Consider the following 26,569-nt stretch of genomic DNA (forward strand, 5'->3'; position numbering starts at 1 on the left):
CAGCTCAGACTCACACGGACTGGTCCCTCTGCTGAAAGCGCTTCCATGATGCTCCCCTTGCTTTCCCTCCCCCCCGCCCCACCTCTACCCATGAAGGCGCACACTCACCACCTGTAGGGGCTCCCAGAGGCCAAATACAGGATGATCTGAGTACCTAAAACCAAAAGAGAAACAGCACATCCGTCAGCAACACACTGACTAAAAAATACAAAAGATCCGTGAATGCCTGGTGATACCCAGGCGGGGAGAGAGATAAGGAATATCTCTGAGAGTATTCATTAGCTATTTTAGATGCTCCTTTCTGTCCACGAATCATCTGTTTCATCCAAGGACATGGCTTTTTCCAGCACTGGTCTTCTCCGTGCTTCTCGGGCTGATTCTTCCTGAATGCCTGGGTGTCCCGGGCTGTGTGAGTGAGTGGGGCTCCTTCCCCTGTGAGCTTTGATTTCCTGTGGGTCCTGGAAGGTGGGTCAGTTGCGCCACAGGCGTGGAGCCCCCAGGAGTTCTGGGTCCAGGTTCTTCCCCCGCTTCTGCAAGGCAGGTGGCCTCGCGAGGAGGCTGTGTTAGCCCCTGCGTGTTCCGAGAGCTGTGGTTCAAGCAGGTCCCCCGTGTCACCCCACCCCCGCAGAAGGCAGAGTCCTCCCGCCACCCTGACCGCCTCCTGGGAGCTCCCATCGCTCTCGTGAGCTCGTTTCACGTGTCTTCCCGACTGCCACGTGGAGTAGGGGAGGAGAGGTAGGCGGGGATCCGGTACACGGGCTCTGCCGAACCACGGCCCATGGCGCGTGGGGTCCCAGAAACGAGAGCACGCCCTGTGCCCAGAGTCACCAGAGATGCTCACCGTCTTATGGCCGTTCCTCCTTCAAGCTGTACAGAGAGCACTTTGATTGCTTTGGGAAACTCCCCATAGACATGGTGTAGACCAGCATCCTTCCTTTTGCCCTTTGTGGGGTGACAATAACCAGGATTTTGGTCATCGGGCACCAGACTCTTAATACAGTACAAACATTATTGCCCAGAAACGTCAGATGGGGCTTTGCGAGGTGTGGCTCTTCAGGACGCGGAACAGCCCTGGTGGTGTAGGGCGACTTCTGCTGGGGGTCGGGGCAGACCCTCCAGCTGCAGTGGCCGGTGTCCCTGCAGCTCCGATCTGGCTGCACAGGGGCAGCCGGGACCAAGGGTGGCGTGGCCGGGCTCTCTCTGCAGCGGGGGCCCGGGGCAGGGAGGCTGGCAGGACCTCCAGCTCAGGCTGGGGCTCGGGACTGGCTTCCTGGCCCAGGGAGGGGACAGGCAAGCCACGAAAGGAGCAGCCCAGGTGCTCCTGCAAACCACCACCTGACAAGTGGTGGAGCAGAACACAGACGGAGAGCAGCAGCAAACCTGGGTCACGCGAACATGGCGAAGGAGGTGGCAGGACGTGGGTGGGCATCAGCTTTCAGAGCAAGGAAGGAGCAGAGCATCAGAGGACAGGACCAAACTCGGGGTGGGGTACCCCAGGGAGCCTGAAGGTAGAGCTAGGTCTCCAGACCACCCCCGCCCTGATCGGTGGACACAGCACTCCCTGCTCAGACTGGTCAGCAGGGAAACTGCCCAGGTGGGCAGACGAGGGGCTGGGCCTTCACCGCACAAACCAGAAAAGAGTCTACGTGCTTCTCTGTAACCACAGCACCACGATGTACGTGCCTCTTACTGTCTGATCACGACAGGTAAACTCTGCCTGGAGTTAACAAGTGTATTATTCTGCTTTCACAGGACGAAGGTGAGGGCTGGCAGATGTCGCCGAGTGTTTTCCTTCATACGATGCAAGAAGGAAACAACGTATACAAAGGTCAGTTGAGCAGAACAGGTGTGCTCCTGTCCACCCAGTGCGGCCTCAGCCTCTGTTGGGCAGAATTTGGTGCCCAACCACGAGAGGCTGCAAACATGCGATTCACAGCCAAGACCTTCTGCCCGTCTCTCTTTTAGAATTCCTTTGGGTGGCTTCAAGGCATAAAACTGGTAAAAGAGGAAGATGAGAACATCATCTAAACCCCTGTTCTGTGTTAAACCCTTGAGACTCCAGCTGAACATTCTCTTGCTAGGAATGAAAGGGAAGAAGGATTTTCCCTGGATTGTTTAAATTAAGAAAATCAATGCCGTATGTACAGTAAAATGTTTTAATCCTATTAGACTAAGACTCGTGCCTGAACACTGACACCTAAATCTTTTCTGCCATGTTCAGCATACTTAGCAGAGTACAATCTGTCTCATTCGGCAAGTGTATGAATTGGTCTTTGAGATACTCTCATTATACTTTCCTGGAACGGTTACCCAACTCCTGTGGTTCCACTCCACCCTCACAACAAACCCCAACACAGAAGGACCTGCCAAGGCGACCCTGGCCATCAGTGTTATTTGGAAATTCCTGAAAAATGCAATAAGGGCATGAAGTAGAATATTTCCAAACTCCAGTCACATGCGTGCCTCCTTCCTAATTTGGTCTTAGGTGGACAGCACCGCTACTGTTATTTACTTAATATCTATTTTTAATTGATGCACGGTTTTTATCCCAATTAATTGAGCCTCATCCTCGGCAACTATATCAAAAGTCGTTGCAGGGTTGATATGCCGGTTCTACAAAATAAGAGTGTCCGTGGACTTCCCCCCAGCAATCCAGTGGTTAAGACTCCACACTTCCACTGCAAGGGGAGGGGGTTCACTCCCTGGCCAGGGAACTAACATCCCGCATGCCATGCAGTGTGGCAAAAAAAAAGAATGTCCGTGTACCTCCTGAAATTCTTTCACTTACCACTAGTGGCAAGGGTCCCACTCTACCTGAGATGCTGAACGAAGGCAGAAGCACAGGGATAGGATGACCCCAGCAGGATTTAGCGACTGCTTTAATTGGGGAGGAAGGAGGTCAAAGGGTAAATTAACACTGATTAGGTGCCCGAGACGCAGAAGGCTTTGTGTTTTCGTTCCCATCTTACTTACCTTTATAACAACCAGGAGCGGTAAACATCACTTACCCACCATCAGCAGGTCTGATCTTCTATCAGGTCTACTGATAGAAGACCTGCCATCATTCACGTTTAAGAACATCAACTCTTTTTCTTTTCCATTATGGTTTATTACAGGATATTGAATATAGTTCCCTGTGCTATATACAGTAGGACCTTGTTGTGTATCCATTCTATATAGTTTGCACCTGCTGACCCCAAACTCCCACCCCAACCCTCCCCCATCCCCGTCACCCCGTTGGCAGCCACAAGTCTGTTCTCTATGTCTGTGAGTCTGTTTCCCTTTCAAAGATTCGTTCATTTGTGTCATATTTTAGATTCCACACGTAAGTGATATCATATGGTATTTGTCTTTCTCTTTCTGACTTACCTCACTCAGTATGATAATCTCTGGGTCCATCCATGTTGCTGCAAATGGCATCACTGCATTCTTTTTTATGGCTGAGTAGTATTCCATTGTATATATGTACCACATCTTCTTTATCCGTTGCTCTGCCGATGGATATTTAATTTGTTTCCATGTCTTGGCTATTGTAAATAGTGCTGCAATGAACACTGGGGTGCAAGTATCTTTTCAAATTACAGTTTTGTCCGGATATATGCCCAGGAGTGGGATTGCAGGATCATACGGCAACTCTGTTTTTTAGTTTTCTGAGGAACCTCCATGCTGTTCTCCATAGTGGCTGCACCAACTTACATTCCCACCAAGATAATACCAACTCTTTAACAAACAATGGTGCCAAGCAATCACTATCAAAGCATCCACTCACTTACATATTCACTCAACAAACATTGATTGACTCCAATGTGCAGGTGCAATGCTAGCCTGGAGGTACAGAGCTGGCGCATGCCGTCCGCAGGCTCACAACACACCAGGTGCGGTGGCGGTAGATGGGTGGGGACGGTGGCACAAGTTGGATGGCTTGTTAGGCTGGCCTCAGCCACCTCCGAGGGACCCAGCTAGGAATCGCAGTAAGTCACAGGCCTGGCTGTGGCGCCCCCGGAACTCAGGGCTGGGTCGCAGACAATAGCTGCCGTTTGTGAAGACACCACTTCACGTGACTTCATGTATTGGTCTGTACACACTGTCTTTTGTTTCGTATTCTGCACATCTATCTCCAACCTTCGAGATAATTTTCCAGGCCTTCGAACGCGTTAGGTAATTGACCAGCTACTCTTCTTCTGAACACCTCCCTTCTGGAGCCCTGCCAGCTGTCCTCCTTGGGGCTTCCTTTGCCTTCCCTGACTGTCACCCCTTCATTTTCCTGTTACTCCCTCATTTTGGTGGAGCCTGTCCTACTGGGTGTCCTGAGAGGGGCTGCCGGCGGGGAGTCTGAGGTGCCAGGTACATCTCAATGCACTCGCACTCGGGATTTGGAAGGCCTGGCTCCCTTGGCCTCTGATGTAACTGCATATGGAGAAAGAAAGAAAAGTGGGGAAGAGCAAAATTCTCACCTACCTTAACAAGGAGTCAGGAGCCCGTGTCTAAAATTGACACATCAAGAAGCAGCAGTAGACGCGTGTTATCTAGACATTGGGAGAGGAACAACCAACCAAAAGAGACCCCATGAAGCTAGATCACTTCACGCCCCCCTCCCCTGGGCCCCCCCCCACCTCAGGGCTGTCGTGCTTTCTGTTCCCCTTGCCTGGAATGCTTTTCCCTTCAGGCCTTCTCCCGTCTCACCTGTGCCCACCCCTGACCCCACTTTACTCACCTCCCTCTGACTTCCGTGTGTGTGTTTGCTGTCTCCCCGCAGGGGGTGGGAGGGGGGCGCCAGGTCCATGAGGGCAGGGCATGAATTTCATAATTTACAAATAGATCAGATTTATGAATAAATCTGAATCTAGTCAATGCATTTTTGAATGAATGAATGTGGGAATAAATGCCACTGGACAGTGTAACTGGAAGGCAGAGTTTTTTTTATTATAATCTTTTCAATACTCTGACTTTAAAATAAGGTGCATGCATTATTTTGATAAAAACAGTAATTAATTTGGGGGACATCTAATGTTCCCATGGGAAGCCTGCAGCCCCACCCAGCAAAGCTCTTGAAACGACCCACACCTGGTGTGTAATATCTGTTTCCATCAAGACTAAGAAAACACAAGCCACTCGGGAGCAGGAAACATGAAGCGTGATTTTCCTAGTTTGCTGTTGGGGCATTTGATGAGTTATCTGTCAGGTCTTCGGTAACTTACAGAAATTAAATGCTTTCATCTGAGAATTCTTTTCATAAAAATCAAAGGTTTTCCTTCTCAGACGAAACATTAGCATTTTAATCACTGAGATTAAGCGCCCTCCTCAGTCACCCCTCCACGTGCAAAAGCTGCCGCAGCTCCCGCTTCCCAATTCTGGGATAAAAGCTCATTCTCTGCTGTAGGAAAGAGCGGGCCGTTGTTTTCCTTTGAGAGCCATGAACAGCTTCCTGCATTCAGAAATGTCCATGAAATTCTTGAAGGGATTGAGAAGGGCCCTGTGCAAAAGTGTCATGAGAAAAACAAAGTTGCAGTGGAAAACGAGGTCCATTTACGCGAACTAGAGGTGAAACCGGGAAAGGCTGCTACGAACTGCTTTATCTGTAACATATAGTTACAGCTCCAGAAATGGGAACGTCACTGCTTTTACATAAATAATCACATCTTGCTTTCCTTTCTGTTGAATATTCTGTGTTCCTTTCATTTTGAAACGCATTGCTTCCCAGTCTTAGTAAATCAATCCCGTGAAAAAGCAGTGTAGCTTCCTTTAAATAACAAAGCAGTTTTGCTCTAAAAGATCTTAATGAAACAGGTGGCTTTTGCTGTGGGAGGAGATTTAGTCATCATACAAGGGGGAAATCTGCTAGGAAAGAGTTGTTATTAGTGAATAGCACGTTTTAACACAGTTATAGTATTTTCAAGGGGGGAGCTTACAATTGGAAACCCATAAAAAAGAAGCATTATGTTATTCCTGCATTTCAAAGTTTTCCACAGTCTAAGCTTATGTAAATTTCAGAAAACGTACAGAAAAGGGGCGGTTGCCTTCAAGCCCGTGAGCCAGCCTCGCCTTTGTGTACTCACACCTTCCAAGCTCACTGCAAAATCCCCCTTCTGGGGGGGAGGGCAGACAGGCACTCAGGCCAGAGCAGAAACTGGGGTCACCCTCAGACAGGCATACAGGAGGCACACCCCCAAACCTCTCCTGCCGTATCATCCCGTCCCATCGTCTGAGCCCTAGCGGCTGGGCCACCTCTCACGTGGCCACCCTGCTTGGGAAGGACATGTGGGTGAATCAATTCTATGAAAATTTCACCCCCTCTGTGATGTGTTTCTTGTCGATTTCTTATAAATCCACACTAGCCACCCTAGAAAAGGTTTGGGTACTTTCATCATCCTCATTTTCAAAAATCTGCCCCTGAAACTTTGCATCACCCGTCGGTTTCTCCTTGCTATCTTCCTGGCACAGACTGTGACCAGACAAGGACTGGCCCCGTCCAGGCCGCACTGCCCTTGGTTGGCTGGTGGGAGGCCGGTGAGCCTAAGAGCCCTCGCCGGGCCTGGAAGCCAGACAGGCCGACCCCTCTGCCCAGCTAACTGACCAGGAAGTGAGCCAGGCCTGACCTGTGTGTGGCCATCACCTTGTGATGCCCCCTCTCGCTTCCAGAGATCTCCATGCGAGCCTCTGGGAGCAGCGTCAGGGTCTCCAGCCTGTGGCTTGTGGAGCCGACCCACACTTTGGGAAAACTGGAGCTGCACAGCCACATCCCGTCTTGCTCCCCTTGCGTCCTGTGTGGCCCTGACTCGGACGCCGCGAAGAGGACACGCCCAGTGGTCCTCCGCCTCCTCACTTCCACCTGCTCTCTGGGCACAAGTGTTTTTAGAGTAGCCGCTGTCCTGCCTGGTTCCTCGCCCCTCGAGAGGTGGAGACTGTTGACAAGGAAAGGGAAGACTGTAAGACCAGCAGCTGGAAAGCGGTAGCATGGGGGACCCACCTGCCAGGGCTGCCGCCTGGCTGGAGCCCTCCAGGCGATGCCCTCGCCCAGTCGCCCGTTCTTGTGCATCTGCATCTCGTCGCCCTTTTGCTCCATCTCCCCAGGATCTGCAGCCATTCCTGGCTCACACCACGTGCCATCCCTTCTCCTTTCCTTTCTCGCAGCTTCTGCTCATCCCCGGCCTCCATGATTTACGTGGAGATTCCACCCTCCTCTCTCATCTGTTCGCCCACTTGACTCTCCGAGAATCTTCTCTGCTGTCCACCTTCACAGTTGACACCTCCTGCTCTGTGCGCCCAGATGTATGTTTCTGCCTGTGACCGTGACTGTCCTCTATGGCTTGTCCTCTAATGCCACCCTTCTTGATGAGCTGTGTCGGGGGACACAGTCCTGGCTAGTCTCAGGATCCCGTGAGGTGCTCGTAGGAGAAGCTGTGCTTGAGAAACTTCCATCCCATCGTTCACCGCCTGCCATCCAGGCCCCGCACGACCCCCTTTCTTCCCAAGCCATAGCCGTTGTCAGACAGAGGTGGGGAAACCCCTGCCTGGGGCCCCGTGGCCCTCGGTTGCCTTCCCGAGTTGCACGGCATCCGTGCTCCAGGGATGTGCTCCCGGCAAAGTGGCCCAGCGGAGTGGTGGTTGCAGGTTTGGTTCCAGAAATTTTCCATCACATTCTGAACACAAATTCAGGGAAGAGATCTCATTTCCCAAACTGGCAAGTCTTTTTCCCCTGGGAAATCCCCCGATCCCGCAGCCAGGATCCAGTGATCTGCACCTCTGTGCAATTTGGAATTCCCCTTCTGAGAAAACAGGTTTATTCCCATTTATTCCAGTGATACAAAATTACCCTTATTTCCTCTAGGGTCACATTTCTCTAACCATCCTCCTAACTGCCAGGCAAAAGGGAAATGTAAAATGTGTGTGATTTCAAAAACATCCAAAAAGTGATACAAAAATAGGGCCGTTGAATTAGGGGCGCGTAGCGGGTACTTGTGTATTCAGTGTTGGCTTTTACTAGGAGCCAGGGTAAATTACTGGTGAGTTGAACTAGCAACAAAATCTCTCCTATCTTAGCACATCATTTGAAGAATAAAAATAATGTAAAGCATATTACAGAAACAGTCACCTATAACTGTATAATCCCACAATTAACGTAGTATTTTTTACATGTTTTTAATCGTATGGAAGAATACTGTTTGTTTCATACTTTTTTATTGGATCTTTACACATTAGCAGTTTCCTTCTTTATTTTTTAGATATTATACAGGCACAATCCTTCTGTTTGGGAAGTGGAGAAGGATGTAGGGCAGAAAACTGAGTTTGTGTTATATGTCACAAAACTGCGTTCCTTAGTGTCAACCACAAAGGAATGGGCACTGGCCCTCTACCTCTACAAGGATTAGATCATGAGCCACTGCGGCTGCTGACTTCCAACACCCCCTGAAAGGAGTTCAAGGTGGAGAGCAGGCATGAGGCCCTCTGTGCTCTGGGAAAAACTGGCAGAGCAGGTCTTCAGAATAGTTAGATATTTTTAGGAGAAGATTTTATGAGCCCAATTCTTGTATCTCCTCCTATCTAGAAAAGCACTGAAATCCTTCATGGTGACGACTGCTCCTAGAGACGAGCAGAAACCTTCTGCCAAAAAATATGCTCGATTGCATGGACTCCCCCTTCACCAGAATCCCATATATGCTGACCTTCCCCCCCGCCTCTTCAGAGCAGTTTCTCAGAGCTCTCTGAGACGCTGTCTCCCGGGCTATAATCCTCATTTTGCCCCAAATAAAACTTGACTCACAACTCTCATGTCGTACATTTTTTTTAAGTCGACATTAGTCTTCACGCTGAAAAAATTTCATTTTCTTTTTCTTTATCCTTCTGGAGTACAGACCTGTGGAAGAATAAAGATGAATCGTGGAATGTCCCCCAGGGCTATGATCCCGAACTGATCAAAGCGGACAAACGGAAAGAATTGGAGTCGGAGATCAGGCTGCAGGTAAGACTGCTTTTATGCTGTAGTCCCAGCAAGTCATTCGCTGCAGTGCTTTGTTACAATTTCCCATTAATAACCTACCCAGAATTTAAGCTATTTTTAACTTCACAAAGAAAACACAAGTCATGCGAAGTCACCTAAACCTTTTGTATTCACCTAGGTTGACGAGCTGATGAGACAGGAACTAAAAAACTTAAAACTAGCTGTGAACAGAGAGATGGAATTATCGGGCAAAACAGGAAGGAAGAAAGGAAGTAAAGAGGTGAGTGGTCCTTATGCACGGGAAGCAGAGGGCAGATCCCAACCACGACCAAGAGCCCGGCCCCCGTGGGCGGTGGCCCATCCACGCGTGCTGCCTGCGGACCCCGGCTGTCCCAGGCTGATTCTCCGGGAAACGTGCCTACCTTTGGTGAATTTACGTCGGTCCACCAGGTAGCCCTCAGGGCTGTGGGCTCATAAATGAGATAAATCCAACAGTCTGGAAGTAACTTCCCCAGTCCCCCATCACTGCAGATCCGTGGTACCCAAGCCCCACAAGTGGGAGGAGACCTATCGGAGGAGCTGGGGCATGTGTCTCAAATGCCCACCCGTCTCTCCCTGTAGAAGCTCTGTAGGGGAAGCCAGTGGCAATGAGCAGGTTCTTTGTGAGTCGGGGAATCCGATGAATTGAATTTTCAGTTGCCACCCATCCGTCTCATTGTGGTTTAGAGTAGCCAGTTGGATCCCAGTATTCCATGTTCACATACTAGGGTCCTGAGAGATAAGAGAAAATATACATATTGGTGTGTGCCCCTACTTGTTGGCAGGGAGCTCCTGGAACCCTTGTAAATTCCTAAGTGACTGAGTAATATTCCATTGTATATATGTGCCACATCTTCTTTATCCATTCATCCGATGATGGACACTTAGGTTGTTTCCATCTCCGGGCTATTGTAAATAGAGCTGCAATGAACATTTTGGTACATGACTCTTTTTGAATTATGGTTTTCTCAGGGTATATGCCCAGTAGTGGGATTGCTGGGTCATATGGTAGTTCTATTTGTAGCTTTTTAAGGAACTTCCATACTGTTCTCCACAGTGGCTGTATCAATTTACATTCCCACCAACAGTGTAAGAGGGTTCCCTTTTCTCCACACCCTCTCCAGCATTTATTGTTTCTAGATTTTTTGATGACGGCCATTCTGACTGGTGTGAGATGATATCTCATTGTAGCTTTGATTTGCATTTCTCTAATGATTAATGATGTTGAGCATTCTTTCATGTGTTTGTTGGCATCTGTATATCTTCTTTGGAGAAATGTCTATTTAGGTCTTCTGCCCATTTTTGGATTGGGTTGTTTGTGTTTTTGTTATTGAGCTGCATGAGCTGCTTGTAAATTTTGGAGATTAATCCTTTGTCAGTTGCTTCATTTGCAAATATTTTCTCCCATTCTGAGGGTTGTCTTTTGGTCTTGTTTATGGTTTCCTTTGCTGTGCAAAAGCTTTGAAGTTTCATTAGGTCCCATTTGTTTATTTTTTTCTTTCCATTTCTCTAGGAGGTGGGTCAAAAAGGATCTTGCTGTGATTTATGTCATAGAGTGTTCTGCCTATGTTTTCCTCTAAGAATTTGATAGTTTCTGGCCTTACATTTAGGTCTTTAATCCATTTTGAGCTTATTTTTGTGTATGGTGTCAGGGAGTGATCTAATCTCATACTTTTACATGTACCTGTCCAATTTTCCCAGCACCACTTATTGAAGAGGCTGTCCTTCCTCCACTGTACATTCCTGCCTCCTTTATCAAAGATAAGGTGACCATATGTGCGTGGGTTTATCTCTGGGCTTTCTATCCTGTTCCATTGATCTATCTTTCTGTTTTTGTGCTATTTGTAATGAGGTGGATAGACCTAGAGTCTGTCATACAGTGAAGTAAGTCAGAAAGAGAAAGACAAATATTGTATGCTAACACATATATATATGGAATTTAAGGGGAAAAAAATGTCATGAAGAACCTAGGGGTAAGACAGGAATAAAGACACACACCTTCTAGAGAATGGACTTGAGGATATGTGGAGGGGGAAGGGTAAGCTGTGACAAAGCGAGAGAGCAGCATGGACATATATACACTACCAAACGTAAAATAGATAGCTAGTGGGAAGCAGCCGCATAGCACAGGGAGATCAGCTCGGTGGTTTGTGACCACCTAGAGGGGTGGGATAGAGAGGGTGGAAGGGAGGGAGACACAGAGAGAAGAGATATGGAAACATATGTATATGTATAACTGATTCACTTTCTTATAAAGCAGAAACTAACACACCATTGTAAAGCAATTATACTCAAAAAAAAAAAATTCCTAAGTGATAAGCACACTGGAAGCGTCTTTTGTTACAATGAGGCAATGCTGGGTGGGTTCCTAGGTGGCTCCCAGGTGGGGGCTGGTTACAGGGAAGACCAAGCCATGATTAGAAGCCTGGAATTCTCAGCTCCACCCACCCCCATTCTCTAGAGAGGGGACAGGAGATGGAAATGGAGTTAATAATTGATCAAGCCCACATGAGGAAGCTTCCGTGAAACCCCAATAATGATGGGATTTGGAGAGTTTCCAGGTGGGTTAACACTTCCACATCCTGGGAGGGTAACACACCCCAGTGTCACAGGGGCAGGAGCTCCTGCACTCAGGACCCTCCCAGACCTTGCCCTACATACCTCTTCATCTGGCTGTCCTTCTGTATCCTGTATCATATCCTTTAATGAACTGGTGGATGGAAGTAAGTGTTTCCCTGAGTTCTGTGAGCCACTCTCACAAATTAATCATACCTGAGGAGGGGTTTATAGCCGGTTGGTCAGAAACATAGGTGACAACCTGGACTTGGCAATTGGCATCTGAATTGGGGTGGGGAGCAGTTTGGTGGGACATCACCCTTAACCTGTGGGATCCGACTCTATCTCCAGGTAGACAGTGTCAGAATTGAGTTAGATTGCAGGACCCCCCAGCTGGTGTTGCAGAAAACTGCTTGGCGGGGGAAAACCCCGCACATCTGGCATCAGAAGTGTTGTGAACATGGTCCACTTTGATTCAGAGCCAGCCCTGCCTCTGGGGCAAGGATACTCCAGGCAGAGGAGCTGGCAGGACTGTGGGCAGCCTTTGCCCTTTGAAGGCTTTCTCAGGTTTCCATGGTCCATCACCTCTTCCTGGGACTCGCACACTCCCTCAGAGTTTACCACACTCCCAGCTACATTAGTGACTAGCTTCGCCAGCCCAGGGGCTGTATGGTGTCTTTACAGTGGCTCTATCCTAATGCTTTTTGTGTTGACTCTACAGTTTACAGTTTAACTCTGACTCTGAATGTCCTTCATGGGCCTCTACTGAGGCTCCATCTCTGTAGCCCACTGAGGGCTCTCTATAGGCTATTCCCTCATCAATAGGAAATAAATATGCCACCCATTGACCCTGTTAATGAATTTCACATCTTCAGAAAGTGATACTTTCATGACTGAACATGGAAATCAAGCCAAACAAAACGGAAAATGAAGCCAGGAGGTGACTGTACCCCTCCAGCTGAGAACAGGCTTCCTCCTCTTACCCAGCATCTGATCATCAGTCTGGCCCAAGGGCACCCTCTCACTCCTCGCAGCCTGGTGTCTGCCCTCACCATGTCCTAACTCATGACATGTCACAGGGTGAGAAATTGCTATGAATTTCTCTCTTGGAATTAAACTGGTTGAACACACAATAGATGCACTCAGGGTACCCCAATAGATTGATGGTAATTGTGTAACTGTAGAGTTTTCAGTTGTCAAAATTCCAATCCAAATGACCTTGGGAGACATAATTATGATTTAATTTCGTAAGCTGAAACTTAATTAGCTATACTAAATCCCCTCCTTAAGAAGACCATTAGCAGAAGGGGAATGGGCAACCTTGAACATAGAAAAGGAGAAAGAGGACTCAGAGGGATAGAATTTGACAGTATTATTTCAGCATTATCCAGAAACAGTGACTTGATCAGAGATTAGACAGCAGCCTGAGTGCTCCTTTTGAAATATAAATATGACCTTAGCACTCCATGCTGAAACCCTTCAATGACACCCCGGTTCCCCCAAGGATAAAGATGACAGGCTTACAAGGCCATGACCAACCTTGCCAGTGTCCTCTTCTTCAGGCTCATCACCCACCTCTCCTCCCTGGCTGCACTCCAGCACCCTGATCTTCCTCTTTGTGCCTCAAACACTCTGTGCTCCCTCCCACCACAGGGCCTTTGCACATGCTGTTCCCTCTCAAGAACTGTCTTTACCCCCACACCCTCAGTCCCGAGTGTAGTTAACCCCTACTCATCCTTGGGGTCTCAGTCCAAGCCCTTCTTCCTCAGGAAAGCCTTTTGGGACCTCCAAAGTAAGTCTGGTTGCTACACATACACTTGACGCTGAGTACCGTGTCTTCCTGGTGCTTTATATCACAGTTTTAATGTTACATTTACTGGTGAGATCATTTTGTTTGTTTCTGCCTTCCCAAATCTACTACTGAAGGGCCACGAGTCCAGCGACTATGTGACTGTCTTTTCTGCTCACCTTTGTAGCCTTTCCTGGCACATAGCAAGTCCTCAGCACATAATATTGAATGAATTAATTAATCAAATCTAGATCCTATGCAGATTGACCCCTATAGGCTAAATAAGTGCCTCAAGATGTCACAGTATGGCATAGGTAGCAATTCGGAGCATCCAGCCACTCCTTTGCTTATTCCATACTCAACAAGCAACCTTCTGATGAGTTATTGTAGTTTCATGTTCATTTTCTTACAAGAAGGAAGGTTACAGAGTCTGTTTCCCTTGGCAATTATATTTCACATTATAATTTAATCTACTTACATTGCAGTCTACTCCACCTTCTCTTGCGATTTAGAGATCCAAAATCAGATCTTGGGGGACGTATCATCTTTACTGATTGTTTCATTGAATATTATTTATTGGGCACTGTATGCCAGGTAGAGTTCAAGGCATTTGAGGTACAGAAGATAACAAGACAGACAAAGAGTCTGTACTTTCAAAAACAAGTTTGCAGATATGCAGGACTGTGAATCAACCCTGGATTTGCTGTCACCCCCATTATGACATCACTGAGTGAGGTCCTGACTCTCAGAGGCCATCTCTCTCTCTCGAGCTCCTCTCTTGTTCTAATCACAAAAACTTTAAGGACATAGGAGTTCCTGAAGTGGCCATGAAGCTCCTTGAGGATAAGATTCTTGACTGGCTCTATATTTTGCATTCCTGAGTGCTAGCATATATAATGGGAAAAAATGCCATATTTAAATAGAAATTTAGAATCCACATTTAAAAGAAACAAATATACATTCTGCAGTTGAAAAATATGGTATCCAAAAATAAGAAGTCTTCTAATTGGTTTAACAACAGCATAGACATCGCAAAAGGCAGGTTGACCTCAAAAACAAGTCAATAGGAAATCCAAACTGAAGTACAGAAAAAACAAATACTATAAAAAACAGAACAGAGAAGAAGAGAGATTTGAGACATGGTCAAAAGTTGTAACATATGTGTAATTAGAATTTTCCCCAAAAGAGGAGAATGGAACAGAAGCAATACATGAAAAAGTAATGTTTGTGAATTTTCCAAATCAGATGAAATACACACACCCACACATCCAAGAACCTTACTGAGGTCCAAGAAGGATGATTACAAAGAAAACCACATCTAGACACATCACAGTCAAAATACTGAAAGTCAAAGATAAAAGGCAAACTCTTACTAGATTTTTTTTAAAGGCACATTTCCTTCAGGATAACAAAAAATAAGAAAGACTACTAAATCTCTCAACAGAAACCATGGAAGCCAGAAGGAAGTGTGAATAGCATCTTTAGAGACTGGAAAGAAATAACTGCCAACCTAGAATTCTATACCCAGTGAAAATATCCTTCAAAAATGAAAATAAAATAGAGACAAACAAAATCTGATTTGACTTGGCAGCAGCAGACCCATAATATGAAAATACTAAAAGGATATTCTTCAGGCTGAAGGAAAAGAATCCCAGATAAGAGAACAAAAGTGTAAGAAGGAATAATCATTTCTTCAAAATGTAAAATTTGGGCAAGTATAAAAAGCTAACTATTCTTAAAATATTCTGGTTTTTAAAGCAAGAATAAGGGTCTGTACCATACATACAAAGAAAATATATAACAGCAGCAACAGAAAAGTTGGGTAGGAATAAACGGACTTGTGAGATTGCTGCATTGTTCAGGGAGCCAAAAAGAGCTAATTTAAGGTAAATTGTAATAAATTAATGATGTATTTTATAATTTTTTAAATCATACTAAAATGTATAGCAAAAAAGTAATAGTGAAGATAAGCAGAAAATTTTTAAATAATTAATCAAAAAGAATACAGGAAAGGAAAAATAGGAATAAAAAGAAAAGAAAAGAAATAATAAAAAGAAAGCAAATATGAATTTGATAGAATTAAATCCAATTAATTTAATCCATAATTACCTAAAATGTAAGTGGACTAAATGTTCTATTTTAAAAGACAATGATTGTCAGACTGGAAAAAAAACAAAACTCAACTATATGCTATTTATAAGAAACACACTTTAAACATAACAAATAGATATGTTAAAAATAAACTATAAACTATAGATGGTAATCTATAAACCATCAAAGTACTAGCCAAAAGATAGCTAGTGTAACTCAGTATCAGACAAAACAGGTTTTAGTTAATAACCACCCTGCACCATCCAAACACCACAGAAAAAATGTGGCCCCACTCCAGTGCACACCAGCAAAGGCTCCATGGGGAGCCTAGACTTCTTCCCTCATGAAGACATAGGAGACAACCCAACACCCTCACTGGAGTGGTGTCAGAGAAGATCAAATAAGGAACAAAGACTTTCATTCCTGCCCATTGGTTGTGAAGCCTTCCCATCCACTATGTCAGTGGAGACTACATGGGGAATCTATCTGGACTCCACCCCCAACCAGTGATAACAAGGCACCCCTCCCTCCCTGCTGGGATGAATCAGAGGAGACCTAGTGCAGAGTCAAAACTTCACCAGTTCCCAGTGGTAACAAGGACACCTTCACCTCAGTGTGAGTGGAGACCACATGGAGAGCCAGAACTCCCATCCCCACCCAGAAATATAAGGAGCCCCTCCCACAATGGATTGGGTAACCTAGACTTCTACCTTCCTGGCAGTAACAGCACAACACACACACACACACACACAATTCCCCTGCCAGAGCAGTGTCAGAGTTAAAACAAGAGATTTAAATTAAGTTCAGAGTCTCATAACATAATACAAAAATGTTTAGGTTTTATTGAAAGTCAGTCATCATAGAAGAACCTGGAAGATCTCAGACTGAAGGAAAACAGACAACAGATGCCAAGTCTGAAGTGTCAGCAATGTTAGAATTACCTGGCAAACATGTTAAGGCAGCCATGATTAAAATGCTTCAATGAGTAATTATAAAGCTGCTAGATACAAATGAAAAAAAAAAACCAGAAAGCCTTAGCAAAAAAGTAGAAGATATAAAGGAGAACCAAATGGAAATTGTAGAACTTAAAACTACAGTATGCAAAATGCTAGATGAGCTCAGCAGCAGAATAGAGGAGACAGAGGAAAGAATCAGTGAATTGGAAGATAGAACAATAGAAATTACCCAATCTGAACAACAGAGAAAATCAACTGGAAAAAAAAAAAAAAGCTAAACAGGAATTAGGAACTATGGGACTATTAAAAAAAATCTTATATTCATGCCATCAGAATCTCAGAAGGAGAAGAGAAAGAAGATGAGGCGGAAAAAGCACTTCGAGAAAGAATGGTTGAAATCTTCCCAAATTTGACAGGAGATATAAACATGCAGATTCAAGAAGCTAAATGAATACCCAACAGGATAAATCCAAAGACATATAATCTGAGACACATCATAACTAAGCTTCTAACTACAGAAGACAAAAAAAAAAATCTGGAAAGCAGCCAGAGAAAAAAATGACCCTTTACCTATAGGAGAAAAATACCTTAAATGACTGTGGGTTGCACACCAGAAACTGAGATGGAAAGAAAGGGCACAATACTTTTTCAAGTGCTGAAATAAAATAACTGCCAACCAGAATCTATACCCAGCAAAAATATTCTTTAGCTGTGAAAAGGAAATCAAGATATTTTCAGATGAAGGAGAACTAAGATAATTTTTCACCAGCAGATTCACCCTGAGAGAATTTCTAAAGGAACTTCTTTAAATGGAAAAAAAATGGTTCAAAAAAAAAAAACCTGGAGCATCAGAAAGGAAGAAATAACTTGGTAACCAAAAATATAGGTAATCTGGGTATCAGTGAAATCACAAAACTCCGTGTCATGGACCTCCTGGGTACTTCAGAAATACTAGAGGTGGCAGGTTCTCAGTGATATAACCAAGGATCGTCTACCTCGGGAGTCTCAAACTCAAATGCCTTCAGTGTCAGTCAAGTTCCATAAATGAGAGAAGCAGGCATAGGACTGTGATGAACTAAACAGCACACATGACTCAGCTCTGGCCAGTGATTGCCAGGCGGGAAGGCATACCCTGTCCTGCCAGATCTTCTGACTTTTCAAGAAAAGCCAGAAATCCTAACACAACATTGTAAGTCAACTATACTCCAATAAAAATTTATATATATATATATATATAGATATATATAGATAGATAGATAGATAGGCTTTTCTTCCCTTTCTAAATTATGTTATTTGATTGAAGCAAAAATTATGACATTGTTTGACTTGGTTCTCAGTGATGCAGAGGAAATATTTAAGACAATATTACAAATGACAGGGGATGGGTAAAGGCATGTAAAGGGAAATAAGATTTTTCTACTTCACTCAAAATGTGACATGAGTAGACTCTGATTCACTATGCGTATATAATGTAACACCCAGAGCAACCACTAGAAAAGTATACAAAGAAATATACTCAAAGAACACTATCAAATGAAATTCTAAAAATGGTCAAGTCATCTACAGGATGACAGTTTTCCCTGTCAGGAAAAAGAAATAAAAAATATAACAAAAAATAAATAAAATGGTAGACAAGTCTTAATATATCAATAATTACATTAAATGTAAACAGTCTAAACACATCAATTAAAAGACAGAGAATACCAAAGTAGATTTAAAAACATGACCCAACTATATGCTGTCTGCAGGAACCTCATTTGATATATAATGATATAAGCAGGTCGTAAGTAAAAGGATGGAAAGAATATATCATGCAAACAATCAAAAGAAAGCAGGAATGGCTATTCTAGTATCACATAAAGTAGATTTCAGAGCCAAGAAAATTATCAAAGTCAGGGAAGAACTTACATATGATAAAAGAGCCAGTCCATCGAAGACATATTAATCCTAAATGTGCATACACCAAACAACAGAACTATAAAATATAGGAAGCAAAAACCAATAGAACTGAAAGGAAAAACAGACAAATCCACATTCATTCTCAAGAACTGATAGAACACTAGACAGAAAATCATCAGCAACGATACTGAAGAACTCAACACCATCTACAAACAGAGTCTATTTGAAATTTATAGAACACTCCACCCAACAAACAGAATACATATTCTTTGCAAGTGCCCACAGAATGCATTCCAAGACGGACCTTATCTTGTGCCGTTAAACAAATCTTGACATATTGAAAAGAAATGAAATCATAGAGAGTGCATTCCCCTACCACAATGGAATCAAACTAGAAATCAATAACAGAAAAATAATAAGAAAATCTCCAAACACACAGAAACTAAACAGCACACTTCTAATTCATAGGATAAACAAGAAACAAGAGAACTCAAAACATATAATGAAAATACAAGATATCAAAAATATCTGGGACAGGGCTTCCCTAGTGGCGCAGTGGTTGAGAGTCCGCCTGCCGATGCAGGGGACACGGGTTTGTGCCCCGGTCCGAGAAGATCCCACATGCTGCTGAGTGGCTGGGCCTGTGAGCCATGGCTGCTGAGCCTGCACGTCCGGGAGAGGCCACAGCAGTGAGAGGCCCACGTACCACAAAAAAAAAAAAAAAAATCTGGGACACAAATAAAGTAGTCCTGAGAGGGAAATTTATAGCAGTAAACACATACACTAGAAAAAGAGGAAAAAGTTCAAATCCATCATCTAAGCTCCCACCTTCAGAACTTCAGAACCTAGAAAAAGAAGAGCAAAAGAAAAAAAAAACCCACAAAGTGAGAAGAAAGAAGAAAAAGATAAGAGCAGAAATCAGTGAAATTGAAAACAGAAAAACAATAGGGAAGTCAATGAAACAGAGCTTCCTCTTTGAAAATTATCAACAAAATTGACAAACCTCTAGTAAGACTGACAAAGGAAAAAAGAAGTCACATATTACCAACATTAGGAATGAAACAAGAGGTATCACTACTGACTGCAGATATCAAAAGAATAATAAAGGGATACTACAAACAACTACACACAAAATTTGACAACTTACACGAAATGAACACACTATTCCTAAAAATACAAACTACTACAACTCATTTAATATGAAATAGATAAATTGACTAGCCCTACATCTATTAAGGAAGTTAAATTGTAATTAAAACAATTCCCCAGGTAGCATCTCCAGGACCAGATGGTTTCACTGGAGAATTCTACTAAATATTCACAGGTAAATTAACACCAATTCTACACAGTCATTTCCAGAATAGAAGAAACACTTCCCAACCCATTTTATAACAAGCTAGTGTTACCCTTAAGTGAAAACCAGACAAAAGCAGTACAAAAAAAAAGGAAAAATATAGGCCAATATCCCTCATGAGTATAGATACAAAAATTCTTAAAATATTTTCAAGTAGAATGCAAAAATAAAGAGAATTATAAACCCTGACCAAGTGGGGTTTATTCCAGGAATGCAAGCCTAGTTCAATATTTGAGAATCAACTATGTTAACAGACTAAAGGAGAAAAAAAATCACATGATCATATCAATTGATGCAGAAAAAGTATTTAACGCTCACCCATGATAAATCTCTCAGAAAAATTAGAGAACTTCCATGACTTGATAAAAAGAATCTACAAAAACACCTACAGCTAACCTTCTACTTAACAGTGAAAGACTAAATGCTTTTCTCCTAAGACTGGGAATAAGGCAAGTGTGTCCACTCACTGCACTTTTATTGAACATAGTGCTAGACGTTTTAGCCAGTGCGGTAGGACAAGCAAAGGAAATTTAAAAAATAAACAGTCCCTATTTGCAGATGACGTGATTGTCTATTTAGAAAATAAGAAATCTACGAAGAAACTCCTAGAAATAAAAAAGTGCATTCAGCAAGGTTGTAGGGTACAAGGGGAACATATAAAAATCAATCATATTTCTGTTTACTAGCAATGAACAGATGGACACCAAGATTAAAAATATAATATCTCTTAAAATCACTCAAAAAGGAAATACTTAGGTGTAAAGCTAACAAAACGTGTGTAGGACTTGTATGCTAAAACTACACCATGCTGATGAAAGAAATCAAAGAAGATCTAAATAGATCAACATACTATGCACATGGATTGGAAAACAAAATGTAAAGATGTCAATTCTCTCCACATCAATATACAAGATTAATCCAGTTCTTATCAAAATCCCAGAAAGAGGGCTTCCCTGGTGCCGCAGTGCTTGAGAGTCTGCCTGCCGATGCAGGGGACACGGGTTCATGCCTCAGTCTGGGAAGATCCCACATGCCGCGGAGCAGCTGGGCCTGTGAGCCATGGCCGCTGAGCCTGCGCGTCCAGAGCCTGTGCTCCGCAACGGGAGAGGCCACAACAGCGAGAGGCCCGCGTACCGCAAAAAAAAAAAAAAAATCCCAGAAAGATAGTTTATAAACATAGACAAGATTATCCTAAAATTTATATGGAAAGACAATGAATCTAAAATTGCTAAAACGATTTTTTAAAAGAGGAATAAAGTAAAAAGAATCCATCTACCTAATTTCAAGTTTTATTATACAGCTACAGTAATCAAGACTGTTTGCTATTGGTAGAGGGTTAAACTGTAGATCAATGAAACAAAACAGACAACTGAGACATAGGCTCACACAAATAGGCCTGACTGATTTTTGATGAAGATGCAAATGCCGTTCAAGGGAGGAAGGATAACCTTTTCAATAAATGGTGCTGGAGCAACTGGATATCTACAGACCAAAAAAAATAATAATAATAAATGAACCTTGAGCTAAGTCTCACATATTGTACAAAAAATAACTCAAAACAGATCATGGACTTAGATGTAAAATGTAAAGCTGTAAGTTTTAGAAAAAAAATATAGGAGAAAATCTTTGGGAGGTAAGGCTAGCAAAGAGTTCTTAAAATTAACACTGCAAGCGCAAATCCATTAGAGGAATATTTGAACTTCATCAGAATTAAAACTGTTTGCTCAGAGAAAGACCCTGTTAAGTGGGTGAAAAGACAAGCTACAGACTGGGACAAAACATTTGTAAAGCACATATCTGACGACGAGCTAGTATGTAGAACATACAAGGAACTCTCAAAACTCAACAGTTAGAAAACAAAACAATCCGATTATAAAATGGACAAGAGACATGGAGACATTTCACCCAAGTGGATGTACAGAGGGAAAAAGAGCACAGAAAAGGTGTCCAGCATTGTTAGCCATTAGAGAAATGCAAATTAAAACCACAGAGAAATCACTTCATACCTATGAGGATGGCTAAAATAAAAACAATGGCAACACCAATTGCCTAAGATAACGGGGGACAAACTAGATCACTTTTACATGATTGGTAGGAGTGTAAAATGGTATGACCACTCTGCACAAAATTTGTCATTTCTTAAAAAAAAACATACAACTACCACAGAACCCAGCAATTGCATTCATGAGCATTTATCCCAGAGAAATGAAAACTTACACACACACACACACACACACACACACACACACACACACACAGAGACATTTGTTGCACCTTAATCAACTCATGATAGCCCAAAACTAGAAACAGCAATAAAAAAAAAAAAACTATTCATGCATACAGTGACCTGGACAAATTTCTTGAGAATTATGATGAATAAAAAGCAAGAAAGTAACATACTCTATGATTCTGCTGATAGAACATTCCTGAAAGGACAAAACTGTAGAAACAGAACAGATTAGAGGTTTCTAATAAAGCTGGATTGGCTGTGGGAGGGAAGCAAGGGTTACTCTGAAAGAGCAACTGGAAGGACCCTTGGGGTGATTGAAACGTCCTGGATCTCAACTGTATCAGTATCAAGTCAAGATCATGGTTGTGACCTTGTGAGAAAGTTCTGCCAGATGTTACCCTTAGGAGAAACCCGCTAAAGGTTACATCTCTCCATAGCAATTCTTACAGCTGAATGTGAGTCCACCATTATCTCAAAATAAGAAATTTAAATTTTAAAATACTGAAAAACATGAAGTATAGCTACGTGCAACCACATATGTGAATCTTGGAATTGTAATACTGATTGGAGGAAGCCAGACCTAAAAGAGTTTATGGGGTGCGGAGTCAAGATGGTGGACTAGGAGACACGGAATTCACATCTCCTCACAACTAGGGCACCTACCAGGCACTGGTGGGGGACCACGGACACCTAAGGGGATGGGAGGTTGTTTTTTTCCTCTTTTCGATTGGAGTTCTGTTTAACCTTGTTGATTCTTTGTTGTTGATTCTTTTATGTTTTTATTTTTCTAACAAATCTTTTATTTTTCTAATTTTGTTTCATTCTTTATACTTTGTTATTGTTCTCTGCTTTTGATTTGTTTCCCACCCACCCTTTTTTTTTTTTTTCCTTTTTTCTGTTGTGGTTTTATTTTATCTTGTTGCAGTTGTTTCAACTGTAGTTTTATTTTTCCTAATACATTTTTTATCTTTCTAATTTCATTTTGTTTTCTATTCTTTGATATTGTACTGCTCCTTTTTTTCTTTTCTTTCTTCCTTCCTTTTTTTTTTTTTTAACCATGCCACAAAGTTTGCGGGCTCAAGGTCGGGCTCGAGCTCCTGTGATGGGAGCTCCAAGTCCAAATAGCTGGATTAAAAGATAACTTCAGACCCCAGGGAATATCAATCACAGTGAGCCCTCCCAGAGGTCCTCATCTCAGCACCAAGACCCAGCTCTATCCAACTGCCTGCTAACGCCAGAAATGGACATCTCAGGCCAAACAACCAGTAAGACAGGAATGCAGCCCCACCCATCAAAAAAAATGAACCAACAAAAAAATATGTTACAGACTAAGGAGCAAGGTAAAAACCTACAAGATGAAATAAATGAAGACGAAATAGGCAACCTGCCTGAAAAAGAATTCAGAGTAATGATAGTAAAGATGATCCAAAATATCGGAAACAGAATTGAGAAAATACAAGAAACATGCAACAAGGATCTAGAAGAACTAAAGAGAAAACAAACAGTGATGAACAATATAATTACTGAAATTAAAAATACTCTAGGGGCTTCCCTGGTGGCACAGTGGTTGAGAATCTGCCTGCTAATGCAGGGGACACGGGTTTGAGCCCTGGTCTGGGAGGATCCCACATGCCGCGGAGCAACTAGGCCTGTGAGCCACAACTACTGAGCCCGCGCGTCTGGAGCCTGTGCTCCGCAACAAGAGAGGCCGCAATAGTGAGAGGCCCGTGCACCACAATGAAGAGTGGCCCCCGGTTGCCACAACTACAGAAAGCCCTTGCACAGAAACGAAGACCCAACACAGCCCTAAATAAATAAATAAATAAATAAATAAATAAATACTCCTCTTCTCTGTTTAAAAAAAAAAAATACTCTAGAAGGAATCAATAACAGAATAACTGAGGAAGAAGGACGGATAAGTGAGCTGGAAGACAAAATGGTGGAAATAACTGCCAGGGTGCAGAATAAAGAAAAAAGAATGAAAAGAATTGAGGACACTCACAGAGACCTCTGGGACAACATTAAATGCACCAACATTCGAAATATAGGGGTCCCAGAAGAAGAAGAGAAAAAGAAAGGGTCTGAGAAAATATTTGAAGAGACAATAGTCAAAAACTTCCCTAACCTGGGAAAAGAAATAGTCAAGTCCAGGAAGCACAGAGAGTACCATACAGGATAAACCCAAAGAGAAACATGTCGGGACACATATTAATCAAACTATCAAAAATTAAATACAAAGAAAAATATTAAAAGAGGCAAGGGGAAAGCAACAAATAATATATAAGGGAATCCTCATAAGGTTAACAGCTGATCTTTCAGCAGAAACTGCAAGCCAGAAGGGACTGGCAGGACATATTTAAAGTGATGAAAGGGAAAAACCTGCAACCAAGATTACTCTACCCAGCAAGGATCTCATTCAGATTTGATGGAGAAATTAAAAGCTTTACAGAAAAGCAAAAGTTAAGAGAATTCAGCACCACCAAACCAGGTCTACAACAAATGCTAAAGGAACTTCTCTAGGTAGGAAACACAAGAGAAGGGAAAGACCTACAATAACAAACTCAAAACAATTAAGAAAATGGTAATAGGAACATACCTATTGATAATTACCTTAAATGTAAATGGATTAAAGGCTCCAACCAAAAGACATGACTGGCTGAATGGATACAAAAACAAGACCTGTACATATGCTGTCTACAAGAGACCCACTTCAGACCTAGGGACACATACAGATTGAAAGTGAGGGGATGGAAAAAGATATTCCATGCAAATGGAAATCAAAAGAAAGCTGGCGTAGCAATTCTCACATCAGACAAAATAGACTTTAAAATAAAGACTATTACAAGAGACAAAGAAGGACACTACATGATGATCAAGGGATCAATCCAAGAAGAAGATATAACAATTGTAAGTACTTATGCATCCAACATAGGACCACCTCAATACATAAGGCAAATGCTAACAGCCATAAAAGGGGATATTGACAGTAACACAATAATAGTAGGGGACTTTAACACCCCACTTTCACCAATGTACAGATAACCCAAAATGAAAATAAATGAGGAAACACAAGCTTTAAATCACACATTAAACAAGAAGGACTTAATTGATATTTATAGGACATTCCATCCAAAAACAACAGGATACACTTTCTTCTCAAATGCTCACAGAACATTCTCCAGGACAGACCATAGCTTGGGTCACAAATCAAGCCTTGGTAAATTTACGAAAATTGAAAGGGTATCAGGTATCTTTTCCAATCACAACGCTATGAAACTAGATATTAATTACAGAAAAAAAACTGTAAAAAATACAAACACGTGGAGGCTAAACAATACACTGCTTAATAACCAAGAGATCACTGAAGAAATCAAAGAGGAAATCAAAAATTACCTAGAAACAAATGACAATGAAAACACTACAATCCAAAACCTATGGGATGCAGCAAAAGCAGTTCTAAGAGGGAAGCTTATAGCAATACCATCCTACCTGAAGAAACAAGAAACATCTCAAATAAACAACCTAACCTTACACCTAAAGAAATTAGAGAAAGAAGAACTAAAAAAAACCTCAAGTGGGCAGAAGGAAAGAATTCATAAAGATCAGATCAGAAATAAATGAAAAAGAAATGAAGGAAATAATAGCAAAGATCAATAAAACCAAAAGCTGGTTCTTTGAGAAGATAAACAAAATTGATAAAACTTTAGCCAGACTCATCAAGAAAAAATGGAGAAGACTCAAATCAATAGAATTAGAAATGAAAAAGGAGAAGTAACAACTGACACTTCAGAGATACAAAGGATCATGAGAGATTATTACAAGCAACTATATGCCAATAAAATGGACACCGTGGAAGAAATGGACAAATTCTTAGAAAAACACAACTTCTGAGACTGAACCAGGAAGAAATAGAAAATATAAACAGACCAATCACAAGCACTGAAATTGAAACTGTGATTAAAAATCTTCCAACAAACAAAAGTCCAGGACCAGATGGATTCACAGGCAAATTCTACCCAACATTTAGAGAAGAGCTAACACCTATCCTTCTCAAACTCTTCCAAAATATAGCAGAGGGAGGAACACTTCCAAAATCATTCTATGAGGCCACCATCACCCTGATACCAAAACCAGACAAAGATGTCACAAAGAAAGAAAACTACAGGCCAATATGTCTGATGCAAAAACATAGATGCAAAAATCCTCAACAGGATATTAACAAACAGAATCCAACAACACATTAAAAGGATCATACACCATGATCCAGTGGGGTTTATCCCAGAAATGCAAGGATATTTCAATACAGTCAAATCAATCAATGTGATACACCATATTAACAAATTGAAGGATAAAAACCATATGATCATCTCAATAGATGCACAAAAAGCTTTTGACAAAATTCAACACCCATTTATAATAAAAGCTCTCCAGAAAGTAGGCATAGAGGGACCCTACCTCAACATAATAAAGTCCATATATGACAAACCCACAGCCAACGTCATTCTCAGTGGTGAAAAACTGAAACCATTTCCTCTGAGATCAAGAACAAGACATGGTTGCCCACTCTCACCACTGTTATTAAAAATAGTTTTGGAAGTCCTAGCCATGGCAATCAGAGAAGAAAAAGAAATAAAAGGAATCCAAATTGGAAAAGAAGTAAAACTGTCACTGTTTGCAGATGACATGATACTCTACATAGAGAATTCTAAAGATGCTA

At 42.5% G+C, this 26,569-nt stretch overlaps 1 protein-coding gene across 1 annotated transcript in view; it reads left to right on the forward strand.

The window, feature by feature from the left end:
* IQCA1 (IQ motif containing with AAA domain 1) overlaps window positions 1–26,569 on the forward strand; it is a 168,876-nt gene that overhangs the window by 83,168 nt on the left and 59,139 nt on the right. Inside the window, exons 9-11 of the mRNA XM_060151211.1 lie at window positions 1,753–1,828; window positions 8,853–8,959; window positions 9,117–9,218. Of these exons, the coding sequence (XP_060007194.1) occupies window positions 1,753–1,828; window positions 8,853–8,959; window positions 9,117–9,218 (285 nt within the window). The remainder of the gene's footprint in view (window positions 1–1,752; window positions 1,829–8,852; window positions 8,960–9,116; window positions 9,219–26,569) is intronic.

This window comes from Lagenorhynchus albirostris, chromosome 6, assembly GCF_949774975.1.
Source record: "Lagenorhynchus albirostris chromosome 6, mLagAlb1.1, whole genome shotgun sequence".
Lineage (NCBI taxonomy): Eukaryota > Metazoa > Chordata > Mammalia > Artiodactyla > Delphinidae > Lagenorhynchus > Lagenorhynchus albirostris.